Source organism: Camelina sativa, chromosome 10, assembly GCF_000633955.1.
Source record: "Camelina sativa cultivar DH55 chromosome 10, Cs, whole genome shotgun sequence".
NCBI classification, from domain to species: Eukaryota; Viridiplantae; Streptophyta; class Magnoliopsida; order Brassicales; family Brassicaceae; genus Camelina; species Camelina sativa.
Window position 1 is genome coordinate 13,685,903 of NC_025694.1, and position 19,137 is coordinate 13,705,039.

General features: G+C 35.4%; 4 protein-coding genes across 6 annotated transcripts; 1 reads left to right on the forward strand and 3 right to left on the reverse strand.

Annotated features, from left to right (window-relative positions):
- LOC104718838 (CASP-like protein 1D1) lies at positions 10,220-12,084 on the reverse strand. The gene is made up of 3 exons (XM_010436639.2): positions 11,753-12,084; positions 10,862-10,991; positions 10,220-10,652 (listed from the first exon to the last, which is right to left on the reverse strand). The coding sequence occupies exons 1-3, from the start codon at positions 11,986-11,988 to the stop codon at positions 10,431-10,433; spliced, it is 588 nt and encodes a 195-aa protein (XP_010434941.1). The 5' UTR covers positions 11,989-12,084; the 3' UTR covers positions 10,220-10,430.
- LOC104718839 (probable splicing factor 3A subunit 1) lies at positions 13,964-15,823 on the reverse strand. 3 transcript variants are annotated; one of them, XM_019230619.1, is made up of 3 exons: positions 15,741-15,823; positions 14,499-15,552; positions 13,964-14,398 (listed from the first exon to the last, which is right to left on the reverse strand). In XM_019230619.1, the coding sequence occupies exons 2-3, from the start codon at positions 15,522-15,524 to the stop codon at positions 14,156-14,158; spliced, it is 1,269 nt and encodes a 422-aa protein (XP_019086164.1). In that variant the 5' UTR covers positions 15,525-15,552; positions 15,741-15,823; the 3' UTR covers positions 13,964-14,155. The 3 variants fall into 3 exon arrangements, with proteins under 3 accessions (XP_019086164.1, XP_019086165.1, XP_010434942.1); XM_019230620.1 differs by having other exon boundaries at positions 15,751-15,821; XM_010436640.2 differs by having other exon boundaries at positions 15,746-15,821.
- On the reverse strand, positions 16,092-18,268 carry LOC104718841. Its single transcript, XM_010436642.2, has 7 exons — positions 18,235-18,268; positions 18,070-18,104; positions 17,851-17,972; positions 17,192-17,303; positions 16,936-17,082; positions 16,724-16,822; positions 16,092-16,568 (listed from the first exon to the last, which is right to left on the reverse strand). The coding sequence occupies exons 2-7, from the start codon at positions 18,094-18,096 to the stop codon at positions 16,257-16,259; spliced, it is 819 nt and encodes a 272-aa protein (XP_010434944.1). The 5' UTR covers positions 18,097-18,104; positions 18,235-18,268; the 3' UTR covers positions 16,092-16,256.
- On the forward strand, positions 18,592-19,131 carry LOC104718842 (40S ribosomal protein S16-3-like). The gene has a single exon (XM_010436643.2). The coding sequence runs from the start codon at positions 18,661-18,663 to the stop codon at positions 19,099-19,101; it is 441 nt and encodes a 146-aa protein (XP_010434945.1). The 5' UTR covers positions 18,592-18,660; the 3' UTR covers positions 19,102-19,131.

Below are 19,137 nucleotides of genomic sequence, written 5' to 3' on the forward strand. Positions count from 1 at the left end.
CATACTAAAAATTATGAGCAGCACATTAGTCTGATACAATAACCAAAAACATTACATTGTTTTATATTTATTTTTCTCAGTTCCATCAAACAAAATATCTTAATATTTTTATAGTTGTACAAAATACTTTCAAACTCAAGTCTCTGAAAACTAATCACATATAATTCATCCGAATTTGGAGAACCAATAATCAATCAGTTGAGGATCTCACATATGATCTAAACCATCATTGTAAACAATTCTTTAATAGAAAAAAAAAACAGTCACAAATGTTAAATTCTTAAGCAACTTGGATTGTAAAAAAAAGATTGGTAGTTTGTGTGGGGACATCCATTGAAGATCATGAACAACTTAATGCAACAATAGCAGTTGGCAAGTGTGGACACTGACAGCTCGCTTTGGGAATACTCAATTTAAAGAGCGAAATAATTTACGGCGAGTCTTCTTCATACACCATACGATTATGTATAATACCAACTCGAATGCGTGTTTATGAGAAACAGTGACACGTGCTAACTTATACAAGATTTGTACGTAACAATATTTATATCACATTACAAAAAAGCTTAATTAGTATTTTCCCCGTTGCATGTTAATTATTGTTTTATATATACTGGTTAAGAAAATAGATAATGTTTTTTATTTCTTTTTTTTGGTTTTAATGTTAATAAATTTTTTACTTACCACGTTGTTGGCTTAAGCTCCAACAACGGTTCGTGTATTGTCCTCTTTAAATCTACCACGTTGTTGGCTTAAGCTCCAACAACGGTTCGTGTATTGTCCTCTTTAAATCTACCACGTTGTTGGCTTAAGCTCCAACAACGGTTCGTGTATTGTCCTCTTTAAATCTACCACGTTGTTGGCTTAAGCTCCAACAACGGTTCGTGTATTGTCCTCTTTAAATCTACCACGTTGTTGGCTTAAGCTCCAACAACGGTTCGTGTATTGTCCTCTTTAAATCTACCACGTTGTTGGCTTAAGCTCCAACAACGGTTCGTGTATTGTCCTCTTTAAATCTATGTGTTCATGCAACTAGCAAGCTTGTTGCAACGGAAGCTATGCACCATTCCTTCAGCAGTTCTGCACCAACTCATGATAATGCATTTGTTCTTGTTTTTTTTTTAATTCTAAATTTCAGTGTTAATAAATTAGTCTTACGGTCTTAACAGATATAATTAAAAAATAAGTTTATATATACTTCAATTTCCAGTGGAATATATATTTTATAATACAATGATCATTACAATGTAGAATATGAATTTAATGTCTGTAGAAATGCGACCATATCAATCGGTGTTAGAATAATATAACTTTCTAATATCCACGAAAATCGTCTGAAAGAAAATTGAAAGTCAAAGGACCATCACTAGATTTGTGATTTTGTCAAGTTCGCCGAAGAACAATTTTTGGATTTTAGTTTCTGATGCTGCAAAATATATGAAGTCCCCGATGCCGTTTAGTAGCGGCAAATAGGCAAATTGCTTTCCAAAGAGATCGATCTTTAGGATATATCATGGTTTTTAGGTATTTTTAGTCATGATATAAGTCTTATTTATAGAGTATTTTTGATATTTTTAGAGTTTTTTGAGTCTTTATAGGATTTTGGCACGGATGGGTCGAAATGGAGCAAGTTGGATCGTTTTGGAGCATTTAACCATAGGAAATCAATTTGGAGTCTGATTATATAAAGAGCGTCGATCGATACCACATGAGCATCGGTCGACACCCATGCAAGACGAGACAAGTCTTCAAATTTGGAAGTTTTACAAAGTTGCCCAAATTTTCCATATTTGCATCATTAGTCCCTGAACATGTTTTAAGAATATAAATAGGATTTTTAGGTCATTGTTTAGACCTAAGCTTTATTTTTTTTTCCCTGCAACTTTTGAGAGCAAAACCCTGAAAGATTTTTAGAGAGCTTTTGGAGAGAAGAATCAAGACTCCTTCAAAGAAGATTCAGAACTCCTTTCTTTCTTCTTTAATCTCTTTCTTAATGCAATTTATTCAGAAGATGTTTTGTGTTTCATTGATTATGTCTGAGTAGATCTGCTTGTTAGGTTTAGGGTTTCTCATTAGAGATTTCATGGATTATTAGATCTGTTATTATTTAGGGTTCATTATCTTTCTTGTTCTTCACCATAGGTTGTTCTTAATGCTAGATCTTTGATTAGTCATCTGGATTTAGATCTTAGGATTATTAATTGATATGAGAATATAACTGATTTTCCTGATAAAACCTTTGGTGAGCAAAATTACTTCTTGCAAAGAGATTTGATTTAGTAATTTTGTGAACTTATCTAAACTTGATTTTATTGCTGATTTTTAACCTAGAATTTAACAAAGAGATTTGGATTTTCAGGTTTTAAATTTAGATAATATTTGCAGTGAGAACTGATTTATTTTACAATTGTGTTTAGAGTTCAAGAACGGTGCTTAATTGTTGAATCCTGCTTGTTTAATTAATTGATCTAATTTTCCATGATTTCCTGAGAATTTCCCTAGGCCTAGCGTTTCATTCTTCTGAATTTTACAACTCTTTATTTCTATTTCAACTTGCAATTTAATTACAATATTTTGGTTTAGCATAGTTAAAAGATTATTAAATCTATTGTGTGAATCTGGAGTCTTTGTGGATTCGATCCCTAAGTACTACAATTGATCTCTTAATATGAGAGAGTAGCTCAGGGTTAAATTTGAGCATATCAAATTTTGGCGCCGTTGCCGGGGACTCTTTTGATTCACCATTAGATTAACGTCTTTGATTTTGTCTAGATTTCTATTTTTCTGTTTTACTCACACGCTTTTGTTTCTTTTCTCTTGTGTGTTTCAGGTACATGCCTAAGCCTAACACTAGGAAGAATCCTACTGGTCCAGTTGTTAAGCTTACAAACCAAGAGTTAGGACAACTAGAGCGTGATAACACAAAAGCAGCCAAGTCAGTGAAGATGGCCAATACAATCATATTGTGACCAGATGCGACTGGAGTTTTGAGGGATCAAGAGGGTCATGTGCGCAACGAACAAGGCCAAAAACTTGGTGCTGACGGACGAGTTATTCATGAAGAACTCGTCGTGATTGAGGATGATGCACGTGGCATCGAGCAATGCAACGACGGCATCGATCGACACAACCAAGACGGCGTCGACCGACGCAACATTGGCGTCAATCGACACAATGCCAGAGCCGATGCAGAGAATGTTCAGAGGCGACTGGACAATAATGGAGAGCTTGTCAAGACTCTTGCGGATTTCAACAGACCAGACTTGTTCTATGAGAACCGCTCCGCAATTGTCCCTCCTCCATTCCCAAGGAATGATTTGAGTTGAAGCCTGCCTACTTTGCTCTTGTTGGACAAAGACCATTCCAGAACTTGTCTCATCACAAGCCTCTAGACCATATTGAGCACTTTGAGGATATAGTCACAAACATCAAGGCTAATGAAGTTACAGAGGANTTGCAAGCTCTTCCCTTACTCACTTGCTGGGGAAGCTTCTTATTGGCTAAGACAACTCAAACCGGGATCTCTGACAAACTGGCATGACATCAAGGTGGCATTCTTGAACTACTTTTATGAGCTGCGGATTAAGCTTTCCACCTTTAGACAAGGACCTGTTAAATCTTACAAAGCTGCTTGGGTAAGGTTCAAAGCATACCAGAGAGATTGTCCGCATCATGGGTTCTCAGAGGTACAGTTGATTAGTATCTTCTTCAGTGGTATTGATTGGAGGTATCAGATGGCTTTGGATGCTGCTAGTGATGGGAACTTCAAGACAAGGTATCCAGATGAAGCTGAACAGTTGATTGAAAGGCTAGCATCAAGCAACAGTACCAAGAATGCAGACTTAGAGCGGAAAAGAGCACATGAAGGCCATGATTCAAATCAGTTTGCTGCAGTAAATGCTAAGTTGGATACAATGCACAATCTTCTTGTGGGAAAGAAGTCTGTCCATTTTGCTGAAGATGTTGAGACTTTTAAGCCAAAGCCAGAGATTACAGAAGATGTCAACTATGTGTATGGAGCTGGGTATCAAAATCAGAGATTTGGTCAGAAGAATTCATTCTCAGGAAATCCAAACAACAACTTCACTAGGAACTATGGTTCTTCTTCTTACCAACCCCTCCCTCCACCTAATTCAGAGAGCAAGATGTAATCAATGATTGGACAGATTTTGGAAGGTCAACAGAAGTTGACAGTGGACTACAATGGAAAGATAGATTCTGTATACACTGAGCTTAGTGGGAAATTCGATGCATTAAACACTCATGTCAAGAAACTAGAGAATCAAGTGATTCAGACTGCTGAGACTGTCAATAGACAAGAGGAACTTGTGTCTAGAAGAACAGAGACGGATCCAAGGCATGCTTGCAATGCAATTCTGGTGAATGAGGAAGAAAACCATGATACGACGAAAGTAGAACCATCATCGATCGATGCCATCACAATGCATCGATCGATGCAGTCACCATCCATCAAGACAAACTCACTCCAGGACGAGAACATCGATCGATGCTCCATCAGTATCGATCGACGCACTCCACAAACAGCTCCGATTTCAGTTCCAGCTCCACCAATCGATTCAGAGCAAGCTTATAAGCCTAAGGTCCCTTTTCCTAAGCCTAGGAGATCTAAGCAAGAGCTTGAGGAAACTAGATGCAAAGCTATGATGGACAAGGTAATGATTGAGATGCCTTTAATTGATGCTGTCAAGTTTTCTCCTGGGATTAAGCGGTATGTCAAGAGAATGGTCACCAATGGTTTAAGTCCTGAGGAAGGAGCTTTGCTAACCAAGGATGTCAGCTCAATTCTGTTGAATCAGCCTCCACAGAAGAAGAAAGAGAGGAAAGAGAAAGTGGTTGTATCTGAGAAAGTGAGTGCAATGATTCAGAGTAGGATTGCAGAGAAGTTACCAGATCCTGGAAGCTTTGTACTTGATTGTTCTATCTCCCCAGGAAGGTTTTATCACTCTCTTTGTGATCTTGGTTCTAGTATCAACTTGATGCCACATTCTGTTGCTGTGAGACTCGGAATGATAGATTTCAAGCCAACTAAGATCTCTCTTATCTTAGATGATCGATCTAGAAGGATTCTTGAAGGTGTCTTAGAAGATGTTCCGATTCAGATTGGAGATTGCATGATTCCCACTGATTTTGTGGTGTTGGAATATGACAAAGAGCCTAGTGATCCTCTCATCTTAGGACGTTCTTTCTAGGCTACAGCTGGTGCCATCATAGATGTGAAGAAGGGCCACATATCTCTAAATGTGGATGATTTGGTCAGGAACTTTGAGATGGACAAGCTGAGAAGAGCTCCCACTATTGATGGTCAGACATTTTCTGTGGAAATTGCTTCTGATGATGATCCAATCATAGAGCTTCCTGGAGACATTACTGCTGGGTATGTCAAGGAGTTGGAGCCGATTGAGGAAGTAAGTAAGCAAGTTGTTAAACTTGAAGATTGGAGTGGAGATCATATAATCAGTACTAGAGACAATGATGAGGTTCTGATCCATGACAAGCTGCTGGTAGATGATGTTTTTGTTATGGAAACACGAATTGCTGAGGAAAGTTGCAGAATTTTTGAAGAAACACGGGTTGCAGACTCAGCATCGATCGATCCAGCTGTAGTATCGATCGACACACCTCCACGAGAACGTCCAGACTTGTCCAAAACCGAAGATTCTCGAGCTGATTCCTTAGCTGCAAGTCCTAGACCGGTTGTAAAGCTGAAATCTCACCATTCTACAGTCAAGAACCCACTTGTAAGGCCAAGGTATGCATCTCCTTCTCCTAAACCTTCTCCTATCATCAATAAGAATTTCAAAGGTACAAAAACTGTTTTGTAGTTAACCAAGCCACGAGATTATTGTAGAGCGCTTGTTTCTTCTGTTGATGATTTTGCAGGACATAAAAGAAAGCCACCCATACCTCCGTCCCGCCCTGGTCATGATCCTCGCATCCTTGGAAAACCTCATGCACCTAAAGCTTACACACCACCTTGGATGAAGAAACATTCTTTTCAAAAGCATTCATTTCCATGTTCTGATCAACTGGATGCCTGAGATCCGACACAGTCAAGCTAATGACTGAAAACAAGCGCTTAGTGGGAGACAACCCACTGGTAGGTTTTTCTTTTTCTTTTCTCTTTTGATTTATTTTTATTTTTATTCACCAATCTCTTACTTGATAACACTGGGTACAGTGTTGTTTAAGTCTGGGAGAGGCAGCTACTAACTACGTCTTTGTTTTTGAGATTCAGAAAAAAAAAAAAATTGTTTTATTGAGTCAAAATTTTTGTTGGGAACTATGATTTTTCTTTTTAGGTGTATTGCCGTGGTTGATTAATGCTGCAGATTGAATCCACTAATCCGACTAATGGAAAATCCAATGGATGACCAGTAAACCAGAGACATCTAAATTTCCAACTGAATCCATAAAAGTCTGAGGTAACTTCTACACTTTTCTTTTTACCTTATCAAGGAGACTGATGTTCATAGAGCTTGACTCCTTGTTCATACCTGACAAGTAAGATTTTCAAAAGAAAATGGTACTCCTCTCCCTTATTTAGTTTGAAGAGATTATTCCTGAGAGCTTTGTTTGAAAAAAAAAAAGAGAGAATAAAAGATGAGATGATTTTGATCATTTTAGAGAGATAGGTAAGCTTAGACCTCATTATTCTAATCTTGAGTCAAATGATCACACAAAGCTTAGAAGCAAGAGGTAGGTAAATTACCTATGACCCCATTATTCGCCTACAACTTTCAGAAAAAAAAAAAAGAATAGTAAAAAAAAAAAACAGCAAAGCAATGCTCAAAGGAGGATAAGAATAGAATAAGTCTGGGGGAGAGAAAGAGTACCACTGGTATTAAAGATATTGTCTTGCTTGTTATGGTATTGTACGGGAATGAGTTTAGAAGGTTCTTGACATTGATCAAATTGATGAGACCCACTGATGAAGGCTTAATGGAGGAAGTAGTGGAATTTGGTTTGAATTTGGGATGCTATGAATGTCAACGGAGAAGTACATGGTAGTTCGATTTGAATTTATCTGCTAAGCATATGGATTATGGTTTGGATGATCATGGTATTACTTTAAAAAGAAAAGGAGTTTTCGCGTTTTCAAACCTTTTTCACAGGTCTAAGTTTATGTTTTGCTTGAGGGCAAACAAAGACTAAGTCTCGGGGAGTTGATATATCATGGTTTTTAGGTGTTTTTAGCCATGATATAAGTCTTATTTATAGAGTATTTTTGGTATTTTTAGAGTCTTTTGAGTCTTGATAGGATTTTGGCACGGATGGGTCGAAATGGAGCAAGTTGGATCGTTTTGGAGCATTTAACCGGAGGAAATCAACTTGGAGTCTGATTATATGAAGAGCGTCGATCGACACCACATGAGCATCGGTCGACACCCATGCAAGACGAGACAAGTCTTCAAATTTGGAAGTTTTACAAAGTTGCCCAAGTTTTCCATATTTGCATCATTAGTCCCTGAACGTGTTTTAGGAATATAAATATGTTTTCTAGGTCATTGTTTAGACCTAAGCTTTATTTTTCTCCCTGCAACATTTGAGAGCAAAACCCTGAGAGATTTTTAGAGAGCTTTTGGAGAGAAGAATCAAGACACCTTCAAAGAAGATTCAGAACTCCTTTCCTTCTTCTTTAATCTCTTTCTTAATGCAATTTATTCAGAAGATGTTTTATGTTTCATTGATTATGTCTGAGTAGATCTGCTTGTTAGGTTTAGGGTTTCTCATTAGGGATTTCATGGATTATTAGATCTGTTATTATTTAGGGTTCATTATCTTTCTTGTTCTTCACCATAGGTTGTTCTTAATGCTAGATCTTTGATTAGTCATCTGGATTCAGATCTTAGGATTATTAATTGATATGAGAATATAACTGATTTTCCTGATAAAACCTTTGGTGAGCAAAATTACTTCTTGCAAAGAGATTTGATTTAGTAATTTTGTGAACTTATCTAAACTTGATTTTATTGCTGATTTTTAACCTAGAAATTAACAAAGAGAATTGGATTTTCTGGTTTTAAATTTAGATAATATTTGTAGTGAGAACTGATTTATTTTACAATTGTGTTTAGAGTTCAAGAATGGTGCTTAATTGTTGAATCCGTCTTGTTTAATTAATTGATCTAATTTTCCATGATTTCCTGAGAATTTCCCTAGGCCTAGCGTTTCATTCTTCTGAATTCTACAACTATTTATTTCTATTTCAACTTGCAATTTAATTACAATATTTTGGTTTAGCATAATCAAAAGATTATTAAATCTATTGTGTGAATCTGGAGTCTTTGTGGATTCGATCCCTAAATACTACAGTTGATCTCTTAATTTGAGAGAGTATCTCAGGGTTAAATTTGAGCATATCACTTTGCCCAAAGAAAGTGATAGAGTCTCTTTACTGTTTTTAGGTAATATTTTGATAGAGAAAAACACAATAAGTCAGAAGTTGATTTAAAAGCTTGATGGAGAGATAATACATAGAAATTCATATATATTAGCTTTTTCCAAGAATTTATATCTAATTATTTTTTAGATTTTCTTCATATACTAAAAATTAGCAAAGTGATTTCATAATGCACAACATTCTTCCTTACAAAATGATCAAACTGATAATAGAAATTGGTTTTTATATTAAAAATATATATATAAAAAGGTTATATTACCATTGACGTTCTTTTCTTCTCCACATTAACATCTTTTGGGGAAACCTCTTCTTTGATTATCCATTTTATTTCTTCGAAATTGAGAAGTATAAACGCTTTAGCCAAGCAGAGAAAGAAAGAACAGAAGAATCGTGAAAAAAAATCAATTCTAATTTAAGATTTTTCTCCAATTCAAAACGATGTTATTTTAACATTTTATTGTAAACAACATCGTTTTAAGCTTTCTAAACCAAAGATCTTGACATATCATCGTTTATGTCATATGACTCAGTTATTTTTAACAGTTGACTAACACTATTTGTGTCAATGTAAGATTATGAATAAAGCTTCGAAGATTATGTAGTAAATTTAAATTATGTTGGAGTTTAAGGTTGGATAATACACTGTTTTGTTTTGTCTAGCTAGAAATATACACTTTTCAAATAATACAGATTAAAATATACCGTTTTCCTAACATTACACTTTCAGTGTATAATAGAAATAGTAGAACTGATATCTTTATTTTGAATTATTGTTTCTTCAATATTCCTTGTTTGAGACAGACGTATAACGGTATATATGGGCCGTGTAAAATCTTATAATGTCTTTGGTAATCATGAGGCAATGAGCTCGTGTATCCGTTTTCATTACATCTTTATTAATTTTCCGTGAGTATCAATCATTTGAATTACCAGATTTGTTCACAAGAAAAAACATTTCGTTTTCGTTATTTAATTATTATGATTTGTCAAAACAATTCCAAACTAATGGGATACTTAGGTCGTCGTTGGATAACCCGTATTAGTATTAGTATCTAGTAAAGTACACATATTAATTGCGATTAAAAATATCACATTCTAAATTTGACAAGTAGAGGTTTCTTACACGCAATCATAAGCTAAAATGTTATATTACGATCTTGTTAATTGGTATGTACGTCGTCATGAACATCTCGCATTCAGATTCAAAGATGTACATAAGTAGTTAAATTGTACTTAATAGATAATCTTAAATTATGGGTTCTCGTGGGGCTACGCTAATAAACGAAAATAAAATATCAAAACAATCGTGACAATACAAATACCAGCTGTAACGGTCAGTGGCCACTATAACATAATTATTAATCACAATCATCTTTGAACCGTTACGTTTTACTATATATACTATTCACTCTGTATTCTATAAATTGATTAAATTCATTTTTTAGAATTTTCATACATATCAATCAAACATACAAGAATGTGATTATGCTCAATGTATTTTTTTCTTTTTTTTTTTACAAATTTTTTATAACTCTAAAGCATAGTACTGTTCAACAATTTTTTCTTAAAGTTTTCATCACCAATAACTAATAAATAACACATATATAAAACTTTAAAATTTTATATCTTTGTGAAACAATTATTTTTTCTAAAACATGGATTATTTAAGAATGGAATTAAGAAGTGCAATCTCTTACCCTCTTCAACCAGAAAACTTTTCTTTATGTCTGCCAAAGATTGTTTAGCCACAACTCCACCAATCAGATCGATAAAAAGACTGGTCATTAACGACTCATCAATCCAAACATAAAATAACATTCAAAAGATTCATTAGAAACCTCGGGTTACAAATAAACTAATCACACAATCATACAAAACCGAAGAAATTAATACTACAACACTAATGAAACTAAACAAACAAAAGTCAACTTCGACAGAGACCAAAGAAACAAGTACAAGATCAATATGAATTGACTAAAACATAAACAAAGAACACAAAGAGAGTGAATCAACGGATTCTCTTGTAGAGGGAGATCACAGAGATGATGGAGAGGAGGAGGAGGAGGATCGAAGCTACCAATGAGACGCCTAGGGCGCCTGCAACATGACGGCAAAACTTATCGTAGGCATGACATATTTTGACCCATCTCACTTGTTTGTTTCCCTTCAGACCAAGGTAAGCTACTCCACCTCCCGCTCCGGTCGCTGAGGCCACTATCCCCACCATCACCTGCCCAAAAAACGATGTCGTTGAATATTCAATAATAGAACAAAACATTTAGTTGTTTACCATAAAGTGATTTTTGTCTTAATAACACCTAAATTAATTGAAATGCTTTTAGTTGTTTTTTTGTTTTTTTTTTTAAATTACAATAAAAATACTACCCCAAAAAAGTCCAAGTTAATTTATGGTTTCATTTTTTACGGTTAATTAGTTACCGCATCCATAATGGCAAGGTTGAGCAAGAGAATCGCAGAGCAAGAGGAAGGCTTCTTGAAAGCAGATACGGTAGCAACTGTAGATAGAATACTGTAAATGCAAGCCACCGAGAGTGCCACCACAAAGTATCTACGCATAAAACAAAACAAAAAAAAGATTCACTTATCAGATACTCCATAAATTAAATTAAAGAAGTATACAGTTTTAAAATCTTTTTGAAGATGCTTTTATACCATTATTGAACATTGATATAATCTTTCAGTCTTTTTCGTTAAATATATATAGCTTTCTCCAACTTACTTTTGACTTTCCAAAATCTTTGTTTCGAAATCTCAACTACTCCCACACGCATGCAAAAGTCAGTATATTAAAAAAAAAAAAGCCATATACTATTGGGCAGTTGCACTTGCATGCAGTCATGCAGATTGTTTGTTATATGCTTAAACTTTTAGCCAATGCTACATCTATTTATTCATATATGTATGACCAATCCCTGGTTTCTCAAAATTTAATATTTTTTTAGTGTTATAGAGAGGGGGAAAATACCATATGGTCTGACCAAATTTTTAATGGCCATTGTTATACACTATTCGTATTTGACATGACTTATTCCTACTTGATATTAAAATATGGTCTACTAATTAAGAGCCGTGCTAGAAAAAAACAAGGTGTATTCCAAGGTAAGGTACTTGCCATACAACGTTACTTCAAAAAGTACAATAAATCATAATTCCGAATGATGTACTTGACTTGACTATGATATAATACCAATCAGAGTTCTGAACCTTAGTCACGTTTACTATGAGATAATCAATCAACTTCGACGAACATACTAAATTATATATATATATATATATATATATAGTAGATGAGTTAACTAATGAACTTACATAAGCGCCGGTGAATTGGTGAAATTGGCAGTAGGAATCCGTTTGGTAGTTCCAGGGATTAATATATTCGTGGTCTGTTTACTTGTAACCATTACCACAATCGATGTCAAAGTGGCTGCAAACAGAACTATTCTTAGCAAAACTTGGATAATCCAACAACTCTTCGTATTGGTGCCGCATCCTGGCACGGTCGACTTCTCGGTGTCCAACGTTGATTTGGTTTCATCAGAACCCATAACTCAATCTTGGAATTAAATTTAGGAAAGGTGATGTGAATTCTGTGTTATGGGGAGGTGGTGATATGTTTAGTACGTTAAGAGGGGGTTATATATTATTGTGGACTGATTGTGGGTTAAGTGCGTCTGAAAGAAGAAACATAATGTATTGCTAGAATAATGTTTATTAATATTATAATAAAAAGTCGCGCGACTAATATGGGTGGGTGTTTCGAACACGCTAGAGCTATTTGAAAATTGTAATTAAGAGTCACTATGTTCATATATATCCGTTAAGATCTCATCTTCTGGCAGTCTCATCTTTATAGGTCTTATGGTAGTTGTTAATGTGAAACTACGCTAAAACATCGTGTGTGTGTGCAACTGAATGTCTGCATGTTGCGTACATACCGATATTATACTAAGAAAAAGGGATGGTCGTAACCTTATACGTATACGATAGAGCGGAGTTGACATTTTTAAAAAAAAACAAAAGGTGCTGATTTTTGAAAAGAAAATAACTTTGAAAATTCCACGGTAACATGCATATGCTATTTTGAAAGAGTTTTTATGAGAAAAAAATATTAGAAGATGTGAACTCAATATATAAACCAATAAAACTAATTTTAGTATACTCAGAAAGTTTGTTAAATACTACATTTTATTTGATTAAATCTCTGAAATCTTGAACCCAACAACTCATGACTTGTACTGATTGTAAACAAGAATTTAAAAGTACCGAAACCAATTGACACACTTTTAAAAAATCTAAGGACCAATAATTCTTTAATTTTTATGAAGAATCCACACGTTGATATATTTTCCTATATTTTGGGTTTTTCTTTATTGCGTGTGGATCTTAATTTGATATAGTAACCTTGTAGTCTCTTACCAAATATATTAAGCTTAAGGTAAACGATAAAGTAATTTTTAACAGATACGTCGGCTAACTCGATATAAAGAAAGAAACTAATTTGACCTAAGAATATATTACCAAGTAGTGCGTTTAGTCATTGTTATAACTGATAAAGAAACTTATGATGCCATCTAATTTAAGTAATAAACAAGATTCAGTCATAGCTTATGGATATCATAGTTTTGACCAATAGCGGACCCATGATAAATTTTGAACCAGGTCAAACACAAGTAAAAAAAAAAAATTAATGAGGGTAAATGTGTTTTTTTTTTCTTAAGAACCATTAGGGAAATTTAAAAGTACCGAAACCAATTTAATGAAAACCAACATTAAATTGACCGCTACTTTTTATTAGTATTTTACGTAGAAATGCAGAGCAATTTAATGAAACTAGTACTATAACCAAAGATGCAATCTCTTCTTCTTAAACAAAGATAATCGAGCTAGCAATAATTGAGTAACACTTTTTTATATGCATGAAAAAATATGGCAACTAAAAAGATACGTAAACAGTTTGGCTAAACAAATTGTGTCTCTATGACTATGTCAACAATAAATATGTATGGCAATTGTTATTTTATTTCAAAATAATGGGAAAAAGATTCACAAAAATAAAAGAAAAAATATTAAAATAAATTAGGCAGCTGTCGTGAATAAACTAAAAGTGTATATGATAAGGCAATGATCACGACAGCGACGATGATGATTGATTTATCATCTTGAACTAAATTTTGTCAAAAGTCTTTTGTCCTTCAAAAATAATCTATTGGAAATGTGTTATTTTCTCTTCACATACACGTAATTTTCTATACACAATGGTCATTTTGTCAATATGTATATTAATGCGTATTTATACTTTTATACGGGTGAATCTTTAAATACAATAACTACTTTTGATATTGAAAGGTGCCACATCTACTATCTAAAATTATATAAATAGCGTCAAGGCTACTACCGAAAATGATACTACTCATTTATGAACAAGTATTCTCAAGGTAAATCATGTTGCTTTTTACAGTTCAATGTGTTTTAACTATGTAAAAAACCTTGGAAGCGGAACCAAACTGTGCACCAATTAAAAAGAGGTTAACCATGACCACGTACGAGTATGCCATCCCATATTATAGTCTATATAAAGGATCTCTTAAGATAAGAATCCAACACAAACTTAAGTCACTAGAGAGCTAGATAGTTTTAAACATGTACTACTAAAGACAGTAGTCATTAAAAGAGCTAGGAGATTGAGAAGAATTTATTTCCCTATGGATCAACTCATAAAGAAAGAGTTAGGGTATCTCCAGGTCCAACATTGTAATGTGCAAGAGACTTGTCGTTGTCCTCTAAAACCCTGGCTTTTCCACTAGTTAACTTGTGTGTGCTTGCTGGAATTTGGATCTCCCCAGCTATTTTCTCCTTTAAACTTGCCACGCTTTCCGATAACGACTGCACTGTGATCTCAATGACGACTTGCCCACCATCAGCATTGGGAACCGAAACCTTGATTGTAGACGAACCCTGTAAAAATGATGTAAAAAAAGTAATGGTTAGAATATACAACTATCACATACGTAAAGCAGAGGAAAGGACTGTATGTAATTAAGAAGGAGAACATCACCGGATGTTGAGCAAGAAACTGGTCTTCTGGAACAAGGGGCGCTGACTCGTCAAGCCTTTGCCTCTTTGGATTAGGTTCCTCAAGTAGTGGAGGAGGAGGAGGCTGCTTTGGTAGCGGTGGAAACTGGTCCTTGTTAGCAAAATCATTGGCCACAGAAGCATGCCAATCCAACATAGCCTGCTCTCCTCTTTCAAGCCATTTATAATGCTGGGCAGGATCCCACTGAATACGTTTGAGAAAAGCATCAATAATGGCTTTCAGAAAAGCGGGACTATCACTCAGCTCTTGTCCCACATCAGTAGGCAGGGGAGTTAACACTTTGGTATACGCAACAACAAGCTCAGTAAACTGACGAAAGCTTCTATCAGTAGAGTTCATAAACCCAAGCTCAGGACGATTTCTCTCAGCCAAACCCAACCAAAACTCACTCCCATACCAAGCCGCAAAGTGAGCTGTGAGCTTCATCGTATCAAACTCCCTGAGACTCATCTCTGGAGGAAGACGCAACTGTAAACAATTAGGCAGAATAATGAACTGAGGCTTGGGTAAGGGTTGTTGTGCTGCTGCTGCAGCCTCATCATCAACAACAACAACAACTTCATCACCATCATCATCATCCTTTTGAGAACGGTACTCAGCAAGCTTCTTCTGGTAAAACGCGTGAAGAGGATTTGATCTTTTCATAAACTGGTATCTTTCAGTGTTGAAATTATAGTCCCTGATCATCTTCTCAGCCTTGTCACCTTCTTTGGAAACGTAATCCGCAGTTCTCTCGATTAGGGTTTTGATATTACCTGGAGGTGGCTCAACGATTTCGCCAGTAGTGATGACAGCTTCATCGTGAGTCCCGTTCCTGTATTCCATAAGCCTCTTCTGGTAGAGTCCGTGATTAGGATCTGAGCTATCCACAAAGCTGTAACTTGGAAACGTTTCCAATAGCTCCTCCTCATACTCAACTCCGTTTTCGAAGATGAACACCGCCGCTATGTCGATCATCGTTTCCAGATCTAGATCGTTCTGCGACATTTTTTTCTTCTTCTTTCTTTCTTTCTTTCTACGAACAAACCACAAAACAATAAAACGATCAGATTCTTCTTATCGACATTTTTGGTTTCTAATAATACTATCAATCAAATTTACCGATTAGGTTGATTAAAGCTACGGACTAGTTAGGGTTTCTATGGGAGAGAGAGAGAGAGAGAGAGAGAGAGAGAGAGAGAGAGAGAGAGAGAGAGACCGTACCGTACCGTACCTCAGCTTGAGAGAGATCCGCCGTGACGTCGAGAGAAACAACGAACGACTTGGAGGAGAGAAATCAATAGAAGTTGAACCGTCACTACGACGACGAACAATAAGTTCCCAAATGTGTTCGTTTTCTAATGGGCCTTTTATTTTTGGGCCTTGATTGGTAGTCTAATTAAAACTTGAATTGATTAATCACTTTGTTTTTTTTTTGTTTATGAGTAAATCAAACTTTTTTTTTTTTGGTGAAAATGATTTAATCAACCTTAATTAGTGTATGAACCGCATTATTCAAGTCACTAACTAAAAGTATCGTAATTCGTAATCATGTAAAATAGGAGTAGTACTTAATAAGAAGAAGAGCCACAATTATAATATTGACAACGAAAAAAGAAGTTTAGTGATGAGAAGATTTCTACCAAATTAATTACAACATTGTGTAGTGTTTCAAACCAAGTGTCACGCACAAACAAAAGAAGAAATTCGAATCAAGAACCTTGTGAACAAGGAAGGATTTCACGATACCATCTTTGATGTCCAGTAATGTACGGCCTTGCGTGATTCTTGCACATCCGCCATATTATGTGCCTTTGGAATTCCAAAGATCAGTTTGGAAACCGACACACCAAGATCGATACTAATCATGTCGACTTGTTGTAGTCTTGCAGTCCACTCATCTGGCGCCAAATCGGTTGGAGGAACACTGGTTATGAAAGCAGTCATTCGCGTTGAGAGAAGATTATGCTCATTTGCTAGAGAAGACTCTACGACGGGGTTGAAGGCAGCATGGAGAAGGAACCAACGGTTGAAATCAACAACTTCCCGCATCTGCAAACAAACATTTCATAAACAACAGTTTTTAAGAAATAGATGCTGGCATGCATTAATATTAAACAGGTACAGGTTCAATATAAGATCAGTGTAATAAAAGAGGTCCATCATCATATACAAAGTTCATATATATATATATATATATATCATACCTGATCAAAAGGAAGAATGAGGCGCTTGTGGAAACGCTGATAAAACTCTGGAGAAAACTGTTCATGAGCAGTTTGAACCTCGTCCAACAAACGAAATAGCTAAAACATAAGATGTAGAAAACTAATTTTGAGAAACTGGATTCTTCCAAGTTTAAACAATTACAAAAACCAAATAAGAATTGTTTAAGTAGAATTGAACAATTAAGTTTTACCATATTATGATAATCCCAGTGATTAGTATTATAATCACGAAGAAGATTGTATAGAATAGTGGTTCCTTGGAAAGGTCGTGTAGACCGGAATAATAACCACTTCTCATACTCATGACACGATGCCGGGTAATGAGAACGTCTGAGGCACTGCACTTGGAGAAAACAAAAATAAACAGACATTGTTGAGCTCACATACCACACCACACCACAGAAGAACTTAACTAAAAAAAAACTGTTGCAAATACTATTATTGTACCTTTCCACAGGTTTTCAATTTGCAATTTCGACAGTTTAACTCCAACTCAAAGTCATTTTTTCCAAAGGGGATCATCTGACGACAGTGTGCGCATTCATAGATCATCTTCATTCTTCAAAACAAACAAACAAACCAAAAGAAAACATTGAAAGATCTACTAACACTACTAGCGTGGAAACATCAAAACCTAAAAATTGGAAACAGAGAGATGAGTTTTTTTTAACCAGAGAAGACCATCTCTAAACTAAGCAATTGCGAAGAACAATTTTGTCCTTAAATTTGCTAAACCAAGAAAATTTCTTTAAAGATCTGGAAACAGAGAGATAAAGATTCTTAAGCAGAGAAGACCAATTCTAAGTATAAAGCAACCTAAGAACAATTAAACAAATCTCCTTGCTTACGAAGACGATTGAGTTAAAGAACAATTTTAACAAATCTCCTTCCTTACGAAGACGATCGAGTTAAAGAAGAAATTTAGCAAATCTCCTCCGTAGTGGAGACGATCGAGTTATAAGAACAGTTGATGAAACTAGTAAAATCTGGGAACCTAGCAAGAGACTAACAGAGATCTATATCTACCAAAATCAGCAAGATGTTCTACAAAATTGGAGCTAGATCTAGCATAATTGGAGGAAGATTTAGCAAAAAAAATCGGAAACCTTATCACCGGAGATATTTGGGATGAAGCTTTCAGCAGCGACGAGACGATCGACGAAAACGTAACTACCTCTCCTTTTTTTTTTTTGTAAGCACAGAATCGCCCAAATGGTTTGATGATGAACTACATATATATATATATATAGTCAAATGGGCTTAATAAGCTGAAAACATCAGCTTACTCGGATGGACTTGTGATGAAATTTTGAAGTAGTACTAACTTGGAACAAATTTACAAGAATCGCCATCGGGTAAACTGATTTATAGAAAAAAAAAAAAAAAATGTTCAGGAACAGATAAAAGAGAGACGGAAATTTGAAGGTTCTTGATATTAAAAATAATAATAAAAAAAAAGTATAGTTGTGTGTTGATGCTGAGTAACACACCAAATTTCTTTTGGAAAATCACAAGAATAACAAGAGTTTTTGATGATTATGATGATGATGATGAGTAACAGAGCAAAGAGGAAGAAGATAGATTGTTCAGGTTCTTTTTTTTTTTTTTATATGTCAACATCTCTAATAAAATATCTAAATATTCTCCTAATTTCACGTAACGTCTCAATTTTTATTTATTGAGATATATAATTGAATATAAAACTTTATATTAAATTTTTGATATGAAGGTCGAAATGGGTCTAACTATTTTATGGATCGGAGAAATAAAAGCCCATATAAAAAAGACAGGCCCATTAGTAAAAACCTAAAAAACCACGAATTCGTTAACTTAGTATAAAAGCCTCTCCAGCATTATTAGGTTTACATTTCGTCGCGGCGGCAAGGAGAAAAAAAACCCTAAGTAAGTAACAGAAAATGGCGACTCAACCAGCTGTTGAATCTGTGCAATGCTTCGGAAGGAAGAAGACCGCAGTGGCAGTCACCCACTGCAAACGTGGATCTGGTTTGATCAAGCTCAATGGCTGCCCTATCGAGCTGTTCCAGCCTGAGATCCTCAGATTCAAGGTGTTCGAGCCTGTGCTTCTACTCGGAAAGCACCGTTTCGCTGGTGTTGACATGAGGATCCGTGTCAACGGTGGTGGTCACACTTCTCAGGTGTACGCTATACGTCAGAGCATAGCCAAGGCTCTGGTTGCGTTTTACCAGAAGTATGTGGATGAGCAGTCGAAGAAGGAGATTAAGGATATCTTGGTGAGGTATGATAGGACTCTTCTTGTGGCTGATCCGAGGAGGTGTGAGCCTAAGAAGTTTGGTGGTCGTGGTGCTCGTGCTCGTTTCCAGAAGAGTTACCGTTAAGCTGGTTTGTTCTTTTTTTTTTTTTTTTTTTTTTTT

Coding starts and splice junctions, on each gene's coding strand:
- LOC104718838 (XM_010436639.2), bottom strand. CDS start 11,988: ATGGGTTCTGATGAAACCAAATCAACGTTGGACACCGAGAAGTCGACC. Junction 10,992..11,752: donor ACCAATTCACCGGCGCTTAT/GTAAGTTCATTA, acceptor TTTTATGCGTAG/ATACTTTGTGGTGGCACTCT. Junction 10,653..10,861: donor ACCTTGCCATTATGGATGCG/GTAACTAATTAA, acceptor TTTTTTGGGCAG/GTGATGGTGGGGATAGTGGC.
- LOC104718839 (XM_019230619.1), bottom strand. CDS start 15,524: ATGTCGCAGAACGATCTAGATCTGGAAACGATGATCGACATAGCGGCG. Junction 14,399..14,498: donor AGTTTCTTGCTCAACATCCG/GTGATGTTCTCC, acceptor TCATTTTTACAG/GGTTCGTCTACAATCAAGGT.
- LOC104718841 (XM_010436642.2), bottom strand. CDS start 18,096: ATGGCGATTCTTGTAAATTTGTTCCAA. Junction 17,973..18,069: donor TTCTTGTAAATTTGTTCCAA/GTTAGTACTACT, acceptor ATATATATGTAG/TTCATCATCAAACCATTTGG. Junction 16,569..16,723: donor TCATTCTTCCTTTTGATCAG/GTATGATATATA, acceptor GTTTGTTTGCAG/ATGCGGGAAGTTGTTGATTT.
- LOC104718842 (XM_010436643.2), top strand. CDS start 18,661: ATGGCGACTCAACCAGCTGTTGAATCTGTGCAATGCTTCGGAAGGAAG.